At 37.5% G+C, this 18,695-nt stretch overlaps 1 protein-coding gene and 1 pseudogene across 2 annotated transcripts; both read left to right on the top strand.

Annotated features, from left to right (window-relative positions):
• Nucleotides 1-1,676: 1,676 nt before the first annotated feature.
• On the top strand, nucleotides 1,677-5,506 carry LOC137732467 (ubiquitin carboxyl-terminal hydrolase 21). Of its 2 annotated transcripts, none has more exons than XM_068471777.2 (8): nucleotides 1,677-2,319; nucleotides 2,492-2,612; nucleotides 2,730-2,840; nucleotides 3,025-3,197; nucleotides 3,318-3,659; nucleotides 3,992-4,114; nucleotides 4,242-4,812; nucleotides 4,907-5,506. In XM_068471777.2, the coding sequence occupies exons 1-8, from the start codon at nucleotides 1,831-1,833 to the stop codon at nucleotides 5,272-5,274; spliced, it is 2,298 nt and encodes a 765-aa protein (XP_068327878.2). In that variant the 5' UTR covers nucleotides 1,677-1,830; the 3' UTR covers nucleotides 5,275-5,506. The 2 variants fall into 2 exon arrangements, with proteins under 2 accessions (XP_068327878.2, XP_088543244.1); XM_088687118.1 differs by having other exon boundaries at nucleotides 1,936-2,125.
• A 1,292-nt stretch (nucleotides 5,507-6,798) lies between these two features.
• LOC148690221 (uncharacterized) lies at nucleotides 6,799-8,211 on the top strand (annotated as a pseudogene).
• The last annotated feature ends 10,484 nt before the right edge of the window (nucleotides 8,212-18,695 follow it).

The raw sequence follows: 18,695 nt of genomic DNA, 5'->3' as shown, positions 1-18,695 counted from the left end.
GTATGCTCGGTTTTGCAACTCAACGCGAACGCATGGCTCCAGCGACTGGCTCGACGTGGATGAAGCCCAGCAACTCTGGCTTCGATTATTGGGCCAAAAAGTAAAAACTAAACAAGGCTAGCTTCTGGTGAGATGGGTCGAGGCATGGATTTAGGCTGCCGGCCCAATCGTGTGGAACCCAAGCATATGGGTCCAGCAACAGTAAAAAACCCAGGTCGTGGCCTAGCCAAAAAATTTCCCATAAATTTTAAATTTTTTTTCAAAATTTCTAGGGTTTGAAAAACCCTAATTGCTTCTATTTTTTTTTTTTTTTTCCGATTCTTTGACTCACAAATTCCACATAGCAAAAATTGTGTGATGCATGAAACGTATATATATAGGGAGTTTTAACGAAACGCACGCGATACTGTTTACTTTAACGAAAACCATATTTTTACACTAAAAAGTCAATCTTGGTACTATTCACTTTACCATTTATTTTGTCCTTATCATTAAAACTCAAAGTTTTCAAGCCATTTTTATTAGTTTTCCTATATATATATATATATATATATATATATATATCGGAAGGAAAATATAAATGTAGAGGGTTCATGCATCATGGGGAATGTTTTCATGTTTCATGGTCGTTTCAAATATTTTCCTTTATTTTAAGCGTACCTGATTGGTAGAAAACAAGCCTTTGAATTTTGTAGAAGGTCCTTCTCGGAAAGTCGGAATTGCATCTCTAATGCGTTGTATCACGTTCAACACAGAAAAATTAAATTGAATCAATAACATGTATATCAATTCAATAAAATAATAAATTAATCATAAAAAGAATGATTAAAATGTAATACTTCCCTGATTGAAGATCAAACTTTTTTTAACGCAACGTCAAGAGACTGATGATAACGTGTTATAGGCATAATTTATTGAACAATTACGGAGGCGAGAGAGAGGGGGTGCGGTACATAAAGAGAGAAGAAAGAGATGTGTAATTGTGAGATATGTTCTATTCCACCTCATTGTGGATTTATTTATAGCAGTAGAGAAGATTAATTTCTTACCCTAAGAGAATTACAACTCTAATAGGATAGTATACAGTCTAAGAGATTTGATAGAATTCCATAAGCATATCCTAGATATGTTATGATTTACACAATCACATTCCTAATCTAATAAGACTGCATCATTTTTGAGTTTAATCCTAAATTTTATGGCTTAAAAATTTAAGTTTTAACCTAATGGTTGAGCATGGTTTAAGAAATTAAGAATGGTTAAGTAAAAGTTACAAATTTTTATTAAGAACGAGGGATAAATTGTTTTTTAATTTTTAAAAATCTGCATGGTTGGAACTTAAGGAAAAGTGGTGGGGAAGCTCAAGTCAAAGCGATTCACTCTTTCCCTCTCTCTGCTCAAATTTGGCCCCAAAAAGAAGTTTTCCCTCCTTTTCCTAAACCCAAAAAATATTTTTGACACCCCTTTTAGCTTTTCCCTCTCTTTCCCAACCGGCTCTTCAAATTCCAAAATCCCTAAAATAATGCATTTTTGTTCATTATTCTACTTACAACCGTTAGTATGAATTTAAATTTTAAGATTTATATTTATGATCTTAAAATTTAAATTTATCTAAAAATAATAAATATGATGTTGAGTATTACCATTATTTGATAGTGGTGAATAAAAATATTTCCATTCGAAAAAATATGAAAAGACAAAAATTCTAAAAAAATAAAAAAAGCAAATCCCCATTTCCCTCCTAATTCGTGGAGCCAAAACCCAATTTCCAATTTCACTCGATTTTCATTTTTCTGTAAATCCCACCTCTTCATCTCTTCAGAGTCATCAATGGAAGAAATCCCTCTCTCAGAAAACAACTCTTCGCCTTCTGATTCACCTCTTCCAAACACCCAACTGAGAATTTCATCTTCTCCAGCTTCAATGGCAGAAACCCTCGATAGGTCTCCGCCATTTTCCCAACCTGACGCCATGGACGGCCTTGCTTTGGCTTCTATGCCCAAAAATGCAGATGGGTCTTCGCCTCTGAAAGCCCTAGGCGACCCATCGCCGGATTCTTCTTTACCAAACCCTAATGGCTCTTCACCAATTTTTGAACAAGAACAAGGAGAACAAGAAGAAGAAGGTGAACATTCTCTACTGCCTTCGCCTCTCAATCTTGCCGGTAATAATTTATCAAATTGTGAATCAAATTCTTCCGATTCATTGCGATTTTCGTCTTCTTGGTTCTCTCCGTGGACTTCATCGTCTTCTACCAAGGATTCGCTGATTTCTTTACAATCCCAGTTTCCCATGGAAGAAACCAAACCCTCTATGGTGGTATGCTCCTGTTTTTTTTTTTTTTTTTTTTTTTTTTTTTTTTTTTTTTGCATCTTTATTAGTACTTCTTTGCTTACCATTTGTGGATGTGCTTGTTTCGGTTTTTTTTTCGTTTTATTTTGATTTCAGTAATCTTAAGATGTTGAGATTTGTTGTGGTTTTGGTGTTGCAGAGTGCAGGGCTTGCAAATCTAGGTAACACATGCTTTATGAATGCAATCCTGCAGTGCTTTACACACACTGTGCCGCTCTTGGAGAGTCTTCGTTCTTCCAATCATTCGATGCCCTGTGATTGTAAGACCTTAGTTTCTTTTGCAGTTTTTTCATATTCATTTATTAGTTTCTATTGCCGGTTTATGATGATTTCTTAGTCAAATTTACTGATTTAAATTTGAAATTGGGAGTATTCAGGTGGTAGTGAAGGATTCTGCATTCTTTGTGCTCTTCGTGATCACATTGATCTTTCAATAGCTTCTTCAGGAAGAGTTATTTCACCATGGAAACTTGTTGACAATTTGAATCGTATCCTTTCATTCACATGAAATGATATTTATATTGATAAAGATTTTGACTTTATATTTGTAAAATTTGGATTTTCCATTGCACTTTGTAATGTTTATAATTTTACTCGTAGATTTGAAAATGCTTAAGTTATACTCAAGAATTTTCGCATTGGAATGTGATTCTTAACTCCTCATGAAACTAGATATCTCATCTTACTTCCAAAGATACCAGCAAGAAGATGCACATGAGTTTTTGCAGTGTTTTTTAGATAAACTTGAGAGATCTTCTTTGGATTGTATGAAAAAGGATGAGAGTTACTCTGTGCAAGATAAAAACCTTGTGGAAAGGGTTTTTGGTGGTCGTCTCCTAAGCAAAGTATGACTACATGTGACTGCCGTTGTTCTTTGTATTATGGTTAACATTTGATGGGAAACCCAGAAAATCAATTTTCAGTTATAACTTTTATTGATATTTGTATGTATGAATTGCTTTCAGCTCCGATGTTGCAATTGCGGTCACTGTTCTGACACGTATGAACCTCTGATTGATCTGAGTCTGGAGATTGAAGAAGCAGATACACTTCCAAGGGCTCTGGAGTCCTTCACTAAGATAGAAAATATCAATGACTCTGAGACAAAGTTTACATGTGAGAAGTGCAAAGAAGAAGTGTTGGTGGAGAAACAGCTTGTGGTTGCCCAGGCCCCTCAAGTTGCTGCATTTCATCTAAAGAGATTTAAGACTGATGGATCTAATGTTCAGAAGATTGAAAAACATGTAGAGTTTCCTCTGGAGTTGGACTTGAAGCCATACACCAGTGGCAATGACATTGACAGCGATGTGAGTTGCTGCTTATTAGTATATTTACAATGCTGCTTATTAGCTTATTATTCAACCTGAATTCAGTTACGAGAAATGCAAGGTTTGTTAATACATGATAATGATTAAATGATCTTCTAATAAAGGTCAGCTGAATGTTATGTGCACAGTTTAGGTACCGTAATTTTAAATGTGTGGTCTCTCAAGCCCTTGGGGTTGGCTCAATTGGTGAGGAAGGTTGGGAGTAATGGGTTAGGATTAGGTTACGTCAAGGGTTTGGTTTCTTTGAATGTTACGAAAATGAAAAAATGGGTGTCGTCCTGGAGTGCTAATTCTCTGTTTTGTTGCAATAGGTGGAATTGAAGTACGAACTTTATGCAATTGTTGAGCATGTTGGGTTCTCATCTACTTCTGGGCATTACTTTTGCTTCATTCGGTCGTCTCCAGAAACATGGCATAGGTTGGATGACTCAAGGGTAAATACTTCCTGTATAAATTCTGTAGTATTCACTATGACTGTTTTACCTGTGTGGCTTTATAATTCTTGGGAATCTGGTGTGTGGAGGTGGTTGGGTTGCCATTCATGTCTCTTTCTTTTTGTAGGTCACTAGGGTTCGAGAAGAATTTGTTCTATCACAGGGGGCATACATTCTGTTCTATGCAAGGAAGGGTACTCCCTGGTTTTCGAGTGTAGTGGAAGCACTAAAGCCATGCTTGGATCCAGCTATTATGAGTACCTCACCTGTGTCGGTTCTAGAGAATGTTGAGAACATCAGTAATTTATCTCCTAGTGTGAATGATGTTCATTGTCGTGCTGCCAATGAACCCACCGATGCTCGTGAGATGATTACTCTTTCGTTGAGTCCAGTGAGACCTAAAGGAGTTGAGGTCTCTGACACTAGAGGTGCAGCTAGTGGACTTTCTGAACGGATTAACGGATCTAGGCGTGATGCTGGTTGTTCCAAGGAGACTATAGATACTGATGCTGTCATTGATGCTTCGACTCCAGGTCGGGGAAGAAACAATTTTGATAAAATGTCACTCAAAACTGAGAATATATGTAGTACATCAACTCTTGTTGGAAGTGGCTGTCATAAAGGGTCTGCTAGAGTTATTCTCCAACCTATGACGCCACCTAGATCTCCAAGTCCAGATTTGGTTTTTGAGTCTCCAGGTAAGAAAATTCAGTCTGATCCAAAAATTTTACTGGCTTCTTCATGAAATTTATGAATGCAACTAACTTAACGAGTTTGAATGGAATTTATCAGAACCAAGTTTTCGTCTTCCACATGATCATGTGAAGTCAGCAGACAACGTGACATGTAAAAGATCATTGAACAATGTTATTCGAATGGATCATTTGAAGTCAGCGGACAATGCGTTGTGTAAAAGAGCTTCGAACAATGTTGTAGATGATGCAGAGAGAACTGAAGCTCTCAGGTATCTTTCAAAAAAAAGTCTGACTAAGGGGAGGGCAAGTCAACTCTTAGCTGCCATGGTAGGACCTCAGAGTGGAAGTTCTTTGGACAAGAAAAGGAAGAGAGTGGGATCATCGCCGTGCAAAAAGGTCAGCCGTGGTGGCGGCAGCCTTAAAACCAACCACACTATGCGTCCTGTGACAGCTGCATTACGCTGAGTGCGGTTTTTTTGTGGGATATTTTCGCTATGAAGTTCATTTGGTCGATCATTTGCCTTTTAAGCTGTCTAGTTAAGCAACAAATGTAAAGATGGTTTGTTCAAATATTTCATTTGAACAGAAACAAAAAGAAGATTTGATCTTATATTGTAGGTGCAAAATCCTGTAGAGTGTGTTTATCATTATAATTTTTGGCACAGGAGGAAATTCAACCGATGAGGAGATTTTGATTCGGGAGATGATTTTTACTCATTTTAGCTTCTTGCACTCATTTTTATTTTTGGCCATCAAATTAAATAAATAAAATGGAAACAACAAACAAAATTAAATAGATGCGTGAGAGATTAAAAATGGTGTATTTATTATTTCTCTTTTGATTCATATACGGAAATGGCAAAAATAAAATTAATTTGGACTATGTAACATAATCACAATCATTGGGTTTATTTTGATGATTAGGATTAGAAGCCTGGTATAATAATGTAAAAAGAGAATTTGGCAAAGGAATAATTTCCTAGTTAAACTAGTCAATTCGTAGGCTTTTTTTTTATTTTTTTATTTTTTTTTAAAAGAAATGTTATGGGGTGAGATAGTGTGATATCACTAGACCGTAGTACTAAGTAGCTTTTATAGACTAATTAAATGCCCTTGACATTTCTTGTCTTTGAGTTAAGGGGCGATTTGGCTCAACCAAATTGGCTAAAAGAAAATAATTGCTGCTTTTTGACAGCCAACTAGTGATGCGAATGAAGGCATAAATAAATTTATACTAGAAATATGCCACATTAATTGTATTAAATACATGTAAGTATTGTAGTGGGGATGGTCGGAAGTCTTAAGCAATTACAATCTAATTGTGAGTCTTATGCAAGAGACCCACAATAAAACCCTAGGTAGGTACATCTAGTTTACACCATCACGCTTAAATACTAATACATAATATTTACAACAAAAATGTGTATTTATCGCGTTGATTGTTGAATGCATTAGCCGCTGAGGCAGGTGTTTGATGTTCGTCTTTGATTTGGTTCAATAAAATCAATTTACCTTTTGGAAAAAAATAAGTTTCGTTTAATAAAAACTTTTTATTTTTAAAAATTGAGTCTATTGCAATAAACTAATGGTGGTTGTTCTTGCTAGTAACTAATAATATGGCCGTGGACTCCTTAATTTGGAATTAATAGAGGTCGGAGATAAGATTTAGGAATGAGCATCTTGATTAATCTTAGGGAAAACCAAAACCCAAAATTGCACAACCGTATACTCCTTTGTCATGAATGCATATTGCCAACGAATCTTTGTTTATGTCGAAGTACGTACCACAACTATGCACACATTCTTGGTTTCATCAAAGCCCTTAGTTTTGGGGTATCCCTTGGAAACAAAGTTTGCATACTATTTAAGGACATGAATTTCTTGTAACAATTCCCTTTTGGGTACCTCCATCTCTCTCTCCGTGCTGAGCATTTTGCACAAGAAGCTTGGCTTAGTAAAGTTTCCAAGGACATTAGCAGGTGATTCAATATGGTTGTTTTCTTCAAAAGAGGAGGGAATAAGCAGAAAATATTGCGAAAATCTATTCTCAGCTGGAACAGGAGGGCACTGGAAAACGATCTTATGTTGGAGTCACCAGGGTCGATGAACACTCCGAAACATGTACTCATCGTGATGGATGGGATGAAAGAGTTCAGAACAGAGCCGCTTGAATGGGCACTCGAGAATGTAATCAACGCTGGTTCCACGGTCACTCTTCTTGGTGTCATGCCGTGGCTTAATATCGCCCGTGAGTAGACATACATACATGCATACAATTAGCTAGCTAGTAGTATGCATGAATTTATAGCGTGCGAATTAGCTCTGAATGCATAGCAATGTTTAGCTCAATTCTAGCTACGTGCATGTATGCCTATTCATTTGGAGAGGATATATATTTCTTAGTTATGATAGAGGGACCGATGGGATTCACATTAAAATTAGTCCTGCAAAACGGTCAGTTTATGTGTTAATGAACAGTTGAATATCATATGGAACCATAGATGACTAGACATAAAACTCTTTTAATTTTTACCAAGACTTTATATCTCATATTTATGTGAAATGGAATACTTGGGTTCTGGTAATGTACAGTCTCTTCCAAGACATGGTTGGATGTTTGGCCGGTGGGGTTAGAAGAGCTATCATTTTTCAAAGAGACGAACGAGTGGAAGAGTGACATCAAATATCTAAAGCTTCAGAAAGTCGTGGATCTGTGCAACAAATATGGAGTACGTATAACAATCAAGCTATACGTACGGTGCTATAGCAAGTTGTATTATACCAAGTCCCCGTAAACATATGATTGCTTGTGTATCGCATGTTCATGCAGGTTTTTCCACGGAAGAAAGTTATAATGGGTTATCCCTTACGGCTAATGGTTGTTGAGGAAATTACAACCCTTCATGCGACATGGGTGGTTTTTGACAGGTATAAACCATGTAGTAATATCCAAGATTTCGGATTTATTTAGTATACATTTTAGTAAATCATTTCACAGTGTAATTGTTATTAGCACTCCAAAATAGTCATCCTCTAAGTTTGGATGTATTGGTATAGTAAAACTATTGATGTATAATGAAACTATTTATGTATACCCTTGCAATGCAAGTCTGTGTCGTTTAATAGGATGTCTACCAATGCAGGCACCAAAAAAATGACAGAAAATTTTACGCTGGAAAACTTCCCTGTAATATGGTGATGATGAATGAAGATGGGGAGGTTGATATGATTAAAGGCCGGTCGATGATCGAAAATATGGACAGCGTTGTAGAAGAGTCACCAGCCTCTTCACTACCTACTCCGCAGATCCTGATTTCCGACCACTTGAAGGAAATTCTTAAGAAACAAGCACAAGATCAAGACCCCTAGGAAAAGGATCAAGGTGGGAAGGACCTGAAATAATGAACTAGGAAGGCAGAAACTAAGACAGGATAGAGATGCAATAATAACTACTTGGGGGAGTACCTTGGTCATGTTTTTTTTTTTTTTTTTTTTTTTTTTTTCCTTCTTTTATTTGTCTTGAGAGTCAAGCTATCAAATTAATCTTTTTATGTTCGGCAAACGTATTACCAAGATATTTTCTGATGGAATATGAATTTGCTATCTATATCATTACCACAGTAGACAGCTTTCGCAACGAATGGAAGTTCATTGCGTAAAGCAAACTTTTGTCGGCTGAAAATTTACATGATGAAAATTTCGTTGCCCAAACGTCGTTCTGCAAAGATCGAACATTTGTGCGACACACACAAAAATATCGTCGCGCAAGGATCATTGCGTGACCAAGTATGCATTCGTCGCCCCAAAGATAAAGGGACAAAGACCGTCATCGCTTCAAGTTTAAAACCACAAGAGTGTGTTGTTGCATTGTGTTTATGGCGACGATATATATACTGTAAGCTTGTGAGTGTCAATAAATATGATTTACTAATTTCTTGGCAATCAATTAAACTGGTCAACGAGTTAATTGATATTGAGGAAATCTAGGAATCTTATTTTAATTAAGATTTGGATTCCTTTTTCTGTGCAAGTAATTAGAAGGCCTTATTTGGTTAGACAAGATTTCTATACTATTTAGGACTCTAGATGATATCCTATGATTTAACAAATCCCTACTTATCAATAATAGATCAGACTAGTATGGGTCTTAGGGCTTGTTTGCAACTGTGTTGCTTTAAAAATAAAAAAAAATTAAAAAAAATAAAAAAGAAAAGAAAAAAAGCTTGCTAAAACATGAGGAACATCAAATGTGTTTGGTAAAACATAAAAAAAGTGTTTTTTTTTTTTTTTTTAACTTAAAAAACTGTTGTCAATGACAGTAAAAAGCATAGAAAAGCAGTAGCAAGGTCTACCATGCTTCTAAAAACAGTGTTTTTTTTTTTTTTTTTTTTTTCAAAACATAGTAATAAGGGCCCATTTAATGAAATTTTCAAATGACTAGTGTACCCAACATATTTTACAAAATTACAATCATTACATTTACATTATTTTCTTTGACAATTATTATATCATATATTTTTTAGTCATTTAATATATCAACAGCAATTTATATAAGTTTACAAAGTACTCAGACACTATTTTTTTTTTTTTTTTTTGTTAAAAGCACTTTTACAAAAAAAAAAAAAAAAAAAAAGGGTTTACAAAACAACTTTATTTTATAGTAGTTTATTTTCACAACAAAAGCAGTATTTTTGGAAAACACATTAATACCAAATTAGCCCTTATCACTATGTATAGGCAATCTCTACTTTCACAAAAATAAGTTCCATTTATGAGCAAACCCTATTATTGTTGGAACACTTCAGTTTGCTAAAAGTAGAAGACTCGCTTGTAGTTTGCAAGAGCCATGTCTTTCGTATGCTGCAGATAAGTTTATTTTATTTTCATGTCAATTTGGTTATTGCATTTGTGATTCTAATGTCTTGTTGTTGTTGTGCATTTTAGAATATATGTTTGGGCCCGAAATAACGCTTGGGGTCGAGCGTAGAGTTATTCTCGGTTTAGAAAAGGATATTGGGAATATTCTGTCATAGGCCGAGCCCAGTGGAGTTCGGCCAAATCCTATTAGGAGATGGTTTTATCTGGATAGGTGTTAGGTGATCAAATCCTAGTACAATGAGGATTCTCGAAAATTAAGGATGCTTTGAGTAAGAAAATATGCCGAGAATCAAGGGATGAATCTGGGTGATTAAAGAGTTTGGTTCAAAGTCCTATAGGAGTTAAGATTGGTCGAGACTTGACAAGATTGGGTTGAGGAATTCTAATCCAAGTGGAATTCTATCTTAGCCATGGAGAAGATCATTACTATAAATAGAGAGGGGAGAGCATCATTCAAAGCCCTCCAATTCAACACATAACTGCCCTGCGCAAACCTCTCAAACACCTTGAGATTTTTATTTTCTTTTTTTTCACCAACACATCTTCAGTTTGGATAAACAGCACTGTGGAGGCAACCGGCAACATCTTTAGTTTGGATAAACAGCACTGGAGTCGTAGAATCAGCCGATTGAGGAACACCTTCAGTTTGGATAAACAACACTACTTTGAGACCGACTGATTATTTATCTAAGTCTCGGTCAACAAGGATTTCTGAGTCCTTGTTAGTAGAGGTTATCTCATCAGCCTTCTTGGCGAAGTGAGGTGTTACCAGGTTAATACATTTAGCACATTGAAAACCGAATTTGATGTTGAACTTCACAGAACTAGCAGCCTTGTCTCTAGGCTCTAGAACCTGAAGGCCTAAACTATTCCTTCCTCGGCTGTAATAGCGAGATTAAGAAGTCAGCAGTGCGCCTAATGCCACATCAACATATTTTACTCCCCGGCCGAACTCGGACGACGAGTTGGCACGCCCTGCATTCAACCGAATGACGTAGTTAGCTTATTAATTACTCGACATGCGTGCCACGTAGGCTAGATAGTTTTTAGGGTCAACATTTTGGTACGCCCAGTGGGATCCAATGCTAAAGCTAGGAAGTTCATGACCATTGAAACACAATCAATAAAAAAGAAAACAACTATAGGAAAGTCGACCACCAATTTAGCACCTATAGTTTAGAGTCCAATACAAAGTAATGCATCGCAGGCACAAGATCATCATGTTGCCGTGACGCCTGAAGCTACGGGTACAGTGCACAGGGCAAAGAAAATTAATCTTAGCTATCAGAGTCATGATGCCATATTTTTTGCCCATAATACCAAGACGGCAAAATATGGTTTTATTGAAGGTCTGGTAGAGGATTGCGACAATGATGATGAGATCTTTGATCCACCATCTAAATTTTTCCTTCGGCAACGATTGGAAGAGCAATCTCGGCAGTTTGAGCAAATTTTTGGCCGAGACGTGAAAAGCATACTTGAAGAAGTACGTGATAATGGCGCTTTGAATAATAAGTTGCTCGAAATTATAGAACAACGCTCACGAGAATGAGCACGTCGATCGACCTAGGCAGCTTCCATTTTTAAAGAATACTCCATTGGCATGGGAAAAATTGTCGCCGGTACAGGCTGAATCAAGAATCGCTTGGCCCGAGATGATTGATCTTAAGAAAATATATGGTGAGCCAAGCACTAGTTCGATCGGAGTTGACAGAAGAACGAAAACAACGCTCATTGATATGGTTAAAGTCCAGAGAATGACTGATTCGACTTTGAAAAAAGGCCTGAAGTTCCCAAAATTCATTCATCCATATCCGGCCTTTGTCGAAAGGTTTGAATATCCCCGAAGATTCAAAATTCCAGATTTTAGTCTGGTAGTATTCCTATGGATACCTCGACCATATGGGGATGAGTGATTTTAGGAATAGTGGTTCCTGTGTCTTGGCTCGAGATAACGAGAATCTCACGTTCTCATTTCCTAGCCATTCTTTTCACCTGTTTTAAGGGTTGTGCTACGGCGCCAGTTTCCTTAGTCGAAGGATGTGGCTGTTTGACTGCCACTATTGACCTAGCAGCAGTGTCTACTAGCCTAGGCGAGGTCAAAGCCACCTTGCGAAAGATGGTCACGACAGTAGTGGTTTTCTCGATGGTAGCGTTTGTGAGGGTTGGAAGGGTCAAGGTTGTTCGGGGAAAAGCGGTCGTGACAACGACAATATTTTTTTGTGGAGGGGTGAGTTTTCTCTTAGTCACAACCATCACAACCACTGCAACCCATTTTATTAAGCGACGAGCTAGAAAAACTGATGAAGTGTTAATTCAGAGACGTTTATTTAGATATATATACGAGCAAGACTGTAGAAATAAAGAGTACCTTGGGCTGTCTCTTTGGATTTTAGAGCAGGGATTTTCTTCGATCAATTGCTAAAAATTTTATTTGTGATCTTTTCGACTGGCGCTCCGAAGAAATCCTTGATGTAAATATCCTACTAGTCGGTGAATGTGCTGATGTCGTGAGTCTCGGGAATGTTTGGCCGAAGGTAAAATTTTTTACACCACTCCTGAAACTCCCTTTCCTCGTCTTCAAACTCATTCTCGGAGGAACCATGGATTCATTCTTGGGTCACAAGAGAGCAAGACATAAGCAAAGGTATTGGGCAACCCTGGAGATAGCCGAGTTGTCGAGCCATGATGTGGGGATGGTTGGCCTCCTAACTAGCCGACCTAGCGTCGCAACCAAAGAAAAAGTTGCAGGCCAGCATGAACAATCTCTAGTTTTATCGAAGATCGATGTCTTCCATTTCCTCCTATGCAGATGTGGGAAGTCTGAGGAAGGAAAGGAAGGGTAGTTTATTCGACAACATATTAAGAATTTGTCATTGGTGAAGTCATCGAGGCTGAAGAAGAATTTGAAAATTTCTTCGGCTAAATAAGCTAGGGTAGGGCGTGAGGCTAGTTGTGGGCCCGTTACTTTAGAGGAATCAAAATTGAAACTTTCTAGAGTCAGATTGGCGAAGTAGACTTGCATACAAAGTTGAAAGACCCAAAGTGGGCTATTCTAGTATGGGTCGATTTTCCTGACAGTAGCCGCGGTGAGACAATGCGTGAGGATGGTAGGGATGGCAGGACTAAGGGCTAGGCAATGACCACTGGCCAGGGCTTTAGCCACTGGCATATTCTCGGCGAGGCATTTATTCGACTTAGTACAAAAATATGTACTTATTGTACCAGTAGAACAAGAAAGCTTTGTGTTCTCCTTTCTTGAGGCCTTCTTTTTGTCGGTCGACGAAATCATTGATAAGCGTGCTATAATTAAAGAAATTTTTGTGCAGCTTGTTCACTTCGTCTTTCGACACTTCATCTTGAATGTTTTTCTTCAAAACCTCGACAGTACGTTATTCGAAGACCGTTTTTAGGTCTAAGTTAAATTGATACCGAGAGAAGGCGATATCAACTGGAAGATCAAATAGAGATGTGCCGAGGATGGCCATTATATTAAGGACGGTTGGTTTGATGGGGCTGAGAGGAAGTACCATAGTGTTGGTGGTTGAGAACTAAAAGTTCAGAGCAGCTATTAGGAGTTTTCGATCTATGCTAATTTCAATGGTTAAGAGCTTGATAGCGTTGAAGATGCCGAGTGATTTCCAGGCATCGCCGAATTGGGGTTCTAATCAGCTAACCCAAGCAGCCCAGACCACAGGGGTCAAGGGCTAGGCTCTTTGTGGTTTGGCAAACTCCCATTTCGACGAATCGTGTCCCTGGGTGAGAGGACTTAAGCAATGGGCCTTTAACATCCAATAATGATTTTTGGAACCTCGTCCTTGAACAAGGAACCTAGGATCTAGTGAGTGGCAACTACGTCTCCTTCAAAGTATAGTGGTTTGATAGCATTGTGGTCAATGAAATCACGACACTTGTCACATTCCTTGATGAGCTTGGTGATGAAGTTATTGGCAGCCATTGAAGCAAAAGTTTGGAGGTTTTTGTCTGGGTTTCAAAGGTTGGTCTTTTCTGGATTTCGAAAGCTCAAAAGCAAAATGGCAAGAGTTTCGAGAATTTTGGAAGCGTAAAGTTGGAATGAGGCGGGAAGTGATATTTATAGGCAATTGGAGAAGAAGATCGACGGTTTCAAATTCAAAAGTTGAGGGGTAAATCCTGCCCAAATATTTTGCAATCATTACAAAATATTTAAAATCCAAGCGAAGAGACCGAAAACACGCTAATTGAGGTTTCACGACTGTGTGTGACATCGAACTTTAAGGCATGATCATTATGAAGAGACATTTCGATGTCTATGTGCCTCAGGTGTGAAGCACGTATGTTTCCAAATCCAGGCAGTCGTGATGAGAAGATGCCGCATGTCAAACAGTTGCAATTATCAAGGATTGGCATAGAATAGGAGATCGTGCATGATAAATGCATTTGAGTGGATACAAAATATTCATTTTTGCAAGGATCTTTTGATCGACTACAAAGTGTAGGCCAAGGGTTTATTTCTCGATTGATAATGGATTGCTTCTTCAAAGCCGAAGTTCGGCCAATTGCTGTAGGCCGAAGACCTTAGAAACGAGAGGGCAATGTTTGGGCTCGAAATAACGTTTTGGGTCGAGCCTAGAGTTATTCTCGGTCCAAAAATGGATACTAGGAATATTTTATCATAGGCCGAGCCCAATGGAGTTCGGCCGAATCCTATCAGAAGATGATTTTATCTGGATAGGGGTTAGGTGAATCCTAGTACAATGAGGATTCTTGAAAATTAAGGATGCTTTGAGTCAAAAAAGATGCTGAGAATCAAGGGATGAATTTGGGTGATTAAAGAGTTTGGTTCAGAGTCCTATAGGGGTTAGGATTGGTCGAGACCTGATGAGATTAGGTTGAGGAATTCTAATCCAAGTGGAATTTTATCTCGGTCATTAAGGAGATCATTACTATAAATAGAAAGAGGACTGCATCATTCAAAGCCCTCTAATTCAACACATAATTGCTCTGCGTAAACCTTGAGATTTTTATTTTCTTTTTTCTGCCAACACATCTTCAGTTTCGATAAATAACACTGTGGAGGCAACTGGCAACATCTTCAGTTTGGATAAACAGCAGTGATTCAAGACCAACTGGTTATTCATCCAAGTCTCGATCAACAAGGATTTCCGAGTCCTTGGTGGTAGAGGTCATCTCATCAGCCTTCTCACTAAAGTGAGGTGTTACCAGGTTACTACATTCGGGACATTGAAAGCCGAATTTGATATTGAACGTTGCAGAACTAGCAGCCTTATCTTCAGGCTCTAAAACTTGAAGGCCAAGACAGTTCCTTCCTCTGCCGCAGTCACGAGATCAAGAAGTCAGCAGTGCGCCCAACGCCACATTAACATATTTTACTCTTTGGCCGAACTCGGCTGATAAGTTGGCACACCCCGCATTCAACCGAAGGACATAGTTAGCTTATTAATTATTCGGCATGCGTGCCACGTAGGCTAGGTAGTTTTTAAGGTCAACAGTCTTACATGTGGCATCAAAGCCACACAACAAGCTTAGCGTCCAATTCAAATGGAGTACTAACTTTAAAAGCTGCTAAATGACGGAAAAATAAAATACATTGGAGTGGAATACTATGGTCATGACGTTCATCACATTATGTCTGTGCATATGTACTCTCTCTGGACTCAGGAAATCGATAATGAGATAATCCCATTTTGCAGGTTCTTATTTTTCACCTCTGAATTATGCGTAGTCTAAATTGCAGAACTAGGTTTTGGTTTCAGAAAACCATAAATATTGCTTGATACAATTTGCATCTAAATGGTTTGATTTAATTATTTTTATATATGATTAATATCAAGATTGGCTTGGGTGCATTGTTGCTGCTGCTCTGCATTGTCTAGGGTTTCCTTGTTTTCGAATCCCATTTAAATAATACTTTTCATTAGTGTTTCTTTATAAAAAAAGAAAGCTGTTTTGTACACGTAAAATAAATAAATAATAAATTTTGGTTATGCTGTGTGGGTCTTTGCCCTCTCGGCAATTTTCAGCGAGAATCACTCGCCGTCATGAGTTAAACTGGGTATGGTTTAAAATTGTTTTCCAATTCAAATTTTTATACGGTTTAATATGGAATTTTGTTATGAGTTTGTGAGGTTTTCGTTCTTGCTTCAGCTCATATTTTCTATGTATACATGGATCCTCTCAAGTTCTTCTATGATTAAATATATTCTTTCATGAGTTTATGGGATTTCATGCTTCCGCTCACTCTTATTCTTCATATTAATAATTCTACTGATATTCTATTGCAAGGAAGAATTGCATCAGACATGTTGCGATTTTCTAATTATATTAGCTTATGATTAAGAAGATTTATTTGAAAGGACTTTTTTATCGTGGTTCAGTGTACTCAACAACCTTTTGAACACCTAGGTGTTTGTCTTGGTGTCTAACACTAATGACTTGAGACAAGTCATACTCTCAATTGATGAGTTGACATAACATGTAGCCTTAGCAGATTGTCAATGCCCGATTGACTTGGCTATGAATGTTTTAGGAATGAACATAAGATAAAGGTTTAATTGATCTAACTTGCTAAGATTACTTCTCTGTTTTGTTGATTATATTCCTTGGATTTTGTTATTGCTTAAACACACAATACATTTAAAAGCGATTAACAATAAACAATGCCCCTTCATTAAACTAAATAAGAGTTCAACAAAAATAAGTACTCCAAAAGTTATTACATCAAATAAGTAGCTTTAAGGGCATACTTCTAACAAAAACAGATTTTTTTTTTTTTTTTTAAAAAAAAAATTTATAGCAAATCGCAGCTTTTTCACTCCTTTTCTTTTCTTTTCTTTAACTGAATAAAAATAAGAAGAAGAATTATAATTACAATAATTGGCCCTAAGAACTTTGAAATCTCTCTTCTTAAAAGGATTACACTATCAAGCTATGTAGGGATGATTCAGGTTTAAGAACAAAATGACTCACACAATGGCTGAAAATGGCTAACTAGAAAAGTAATTTAAGGATTAGCTAGAAAGGCTCAAACGAAAGAAACAATGACTATATCACTTCCAAGTTTGTTGCATAAACTGATAAATGGATCAAGAGGTATAAGGCAATATCTAGAGATACATGTACAATGAGATCATACACTCAATAATAAATGAGATTGATGCCTAATGGTTCAATCTATAGTAGGCTTAAAAGCTCAAAGGGTTATATAAATCACTAGATTAACATATCAAAGGATTAATTTTTGCATCTGTCAGAACTTAAGAGTTGACTTGCTTGACATGTGAATAGGACTCCATGCAAGAACTCTTCGTGATTGCATTCAGTGAATTCAATCCCTATTGAGGATCTACACACTTGTCTAGCGGTTTCCGCTAATGGCTCTTAGGACTAGCCATGCATATATCTTTTATATGTAAACATAGTGTGTATCAATCTTCCTGACCCCAAACGATCTGTAATAGGTTTTAGGACAAATATGTAATTAAGAGAGGGTCTCATTAACTTAACCCTTTAAGCTACTTCATTTCAGGAAAGGATTATCCCTATAATCACATTCCTATGTATGCAAACGAGGCAAGAATTTAATGTTTATCCAAGGATCCACTAAGTTGAGACCATGGATGGTCCAACAGTTTTAGTGGTCCTTCCCATATGATTAGATTATGGATTAATCATTGTATCACTTAAAGAGTTATCAAGCCTTTGATTGTTTTTAGGGCATACCCTCAAACAAAAGTAATGTGATTGAACGTGTATGTGTATTGTTCATTGGAGTTTAATTTATAAAATGTGTAATTGAATGAATCATTGAGAAGTGTACAGAATAAGAAAATATTTTTGAAAAATATGTGAGTATGTGTATAATATGTTAAATTGAAGTGAAGTAACTCACTAGATTTTAAGTATGGTAAATTGAAAAGAAAAGAAAAAAATCCAGGTCGAAGGAATCATGTAGTAGTTATAAGGAATGAATATCACACTACTTTGTAAAAAAAGATTTATACAATGAAATATTTATACTAAATTGGTGTAGAACTCGTTACGCATGAGATTCGAACCCATAATGACACACCCCGATCGAGATCAGGGCATGCTGGCCGTCACGTGGAAGTGACGTAACCATGTGCACAGTGCGGAAGCTAATAAAATAGTAATATAAATAGTACGAATAAATAAAAACTAGCTTTACACAAAGTAATAACGAGCAAGTGCAAGAGTAAGTGTGAACACTAAGTTCAGAGCATGAAAGCCTAATGCAGTTCAAGAGAAAACGACACAACAAAAGCACACCCGAAGGTGGTCCTACACTGGTGATCGTCTGTCAGATATGCCGGGGAAATCCTCAGGCAAAACCACCAAACGTGCTAGCCAACTAGAACCTGGAGGGGCGCAAAACAAAAAGTGTGAGTGGGCAAAAACAAAGTTTTCAAAAACCGTTTCATAAACAAGTTCTAACCCCATGCCGTAAAACCTGTATACTTCCCAGAAAATATAATATACATATATATCAATCATGCTCAGAAAGTCTGCTATGCCAAAACCTCAAAGTAAAATGCAAGGGCTCAGGTAATATCACATCAATGCCATAAAACCTGTCAGCCGGAGTCACCTAACGTGACCTGTATGGCTGAATCTAGAGCTCAAATCTCCATCTCACTATCTATACTTGCACACGAGTCGGAACCACCTAAAGTGGTCTGTACGACAAGCCTGGGTGTAATATAAGTACGCTTAAGTGCTACGATCACGTGAAGGCTGGGCGAATAATCGCGGGTCACATACGAGTCGGAACCACCTAAAGTGGTCTGTACGACAGGACTGTGCACCTAACTTGGATCCAAGATGAGCGTGTGGTGCGGGAGGTGAACATTACGTGAAGGACTGTGCCCAACTCTGGGCGGGAGCACTAACACCGGGGGTGCAGGTTATGAGCTCTCTATGCATCTCAAAACAATACTGAACATAAACATAAATCATACTCACCTAGCACTTACCTGTGCGTCCATAGC

Source organism: Pyrus communis, chromosome 16 (assembly GCF_041283825.1).
Source record: "Pyrus communis isolate YQ-2024b chromosome 16, ASM4128382v1, whole genome shotgun sequence".
Taxonomy (NCBI): domain Eukaryota; kingdom Viridiplantae; phylum Streptophyta; class Magnoliopsida; order Rosales; family Rosaceae; genus Pyrus; species Pyrus communis.
This window is presented reverse-complemented; position numbering and strand designations above follow the sequence as displayed.

Coding starts and splice junctions, on each gene's coding strand:
- LOC137732467 (XM_068471777.2), top strand. CDS start 1,831: ATGGAAGAAATCCCTCTCTCAGAAAACAACTCTTCGCCTTCTGATTCA. Junction 2,320..2,491: donor AAACCAAACCCTCTATGGTG/GTATGCTCCTGT, acceptor TTGGTGTTGCAG/AGTGCAGGGCTTGCAAATCT. Junction 3,660..3,991: donor GCAATGACATTGACAGCGAT/GTGAGTTGCTGC, acceptor TTGTTGCAATAG/GTGGAATTGAAGTACGAACT.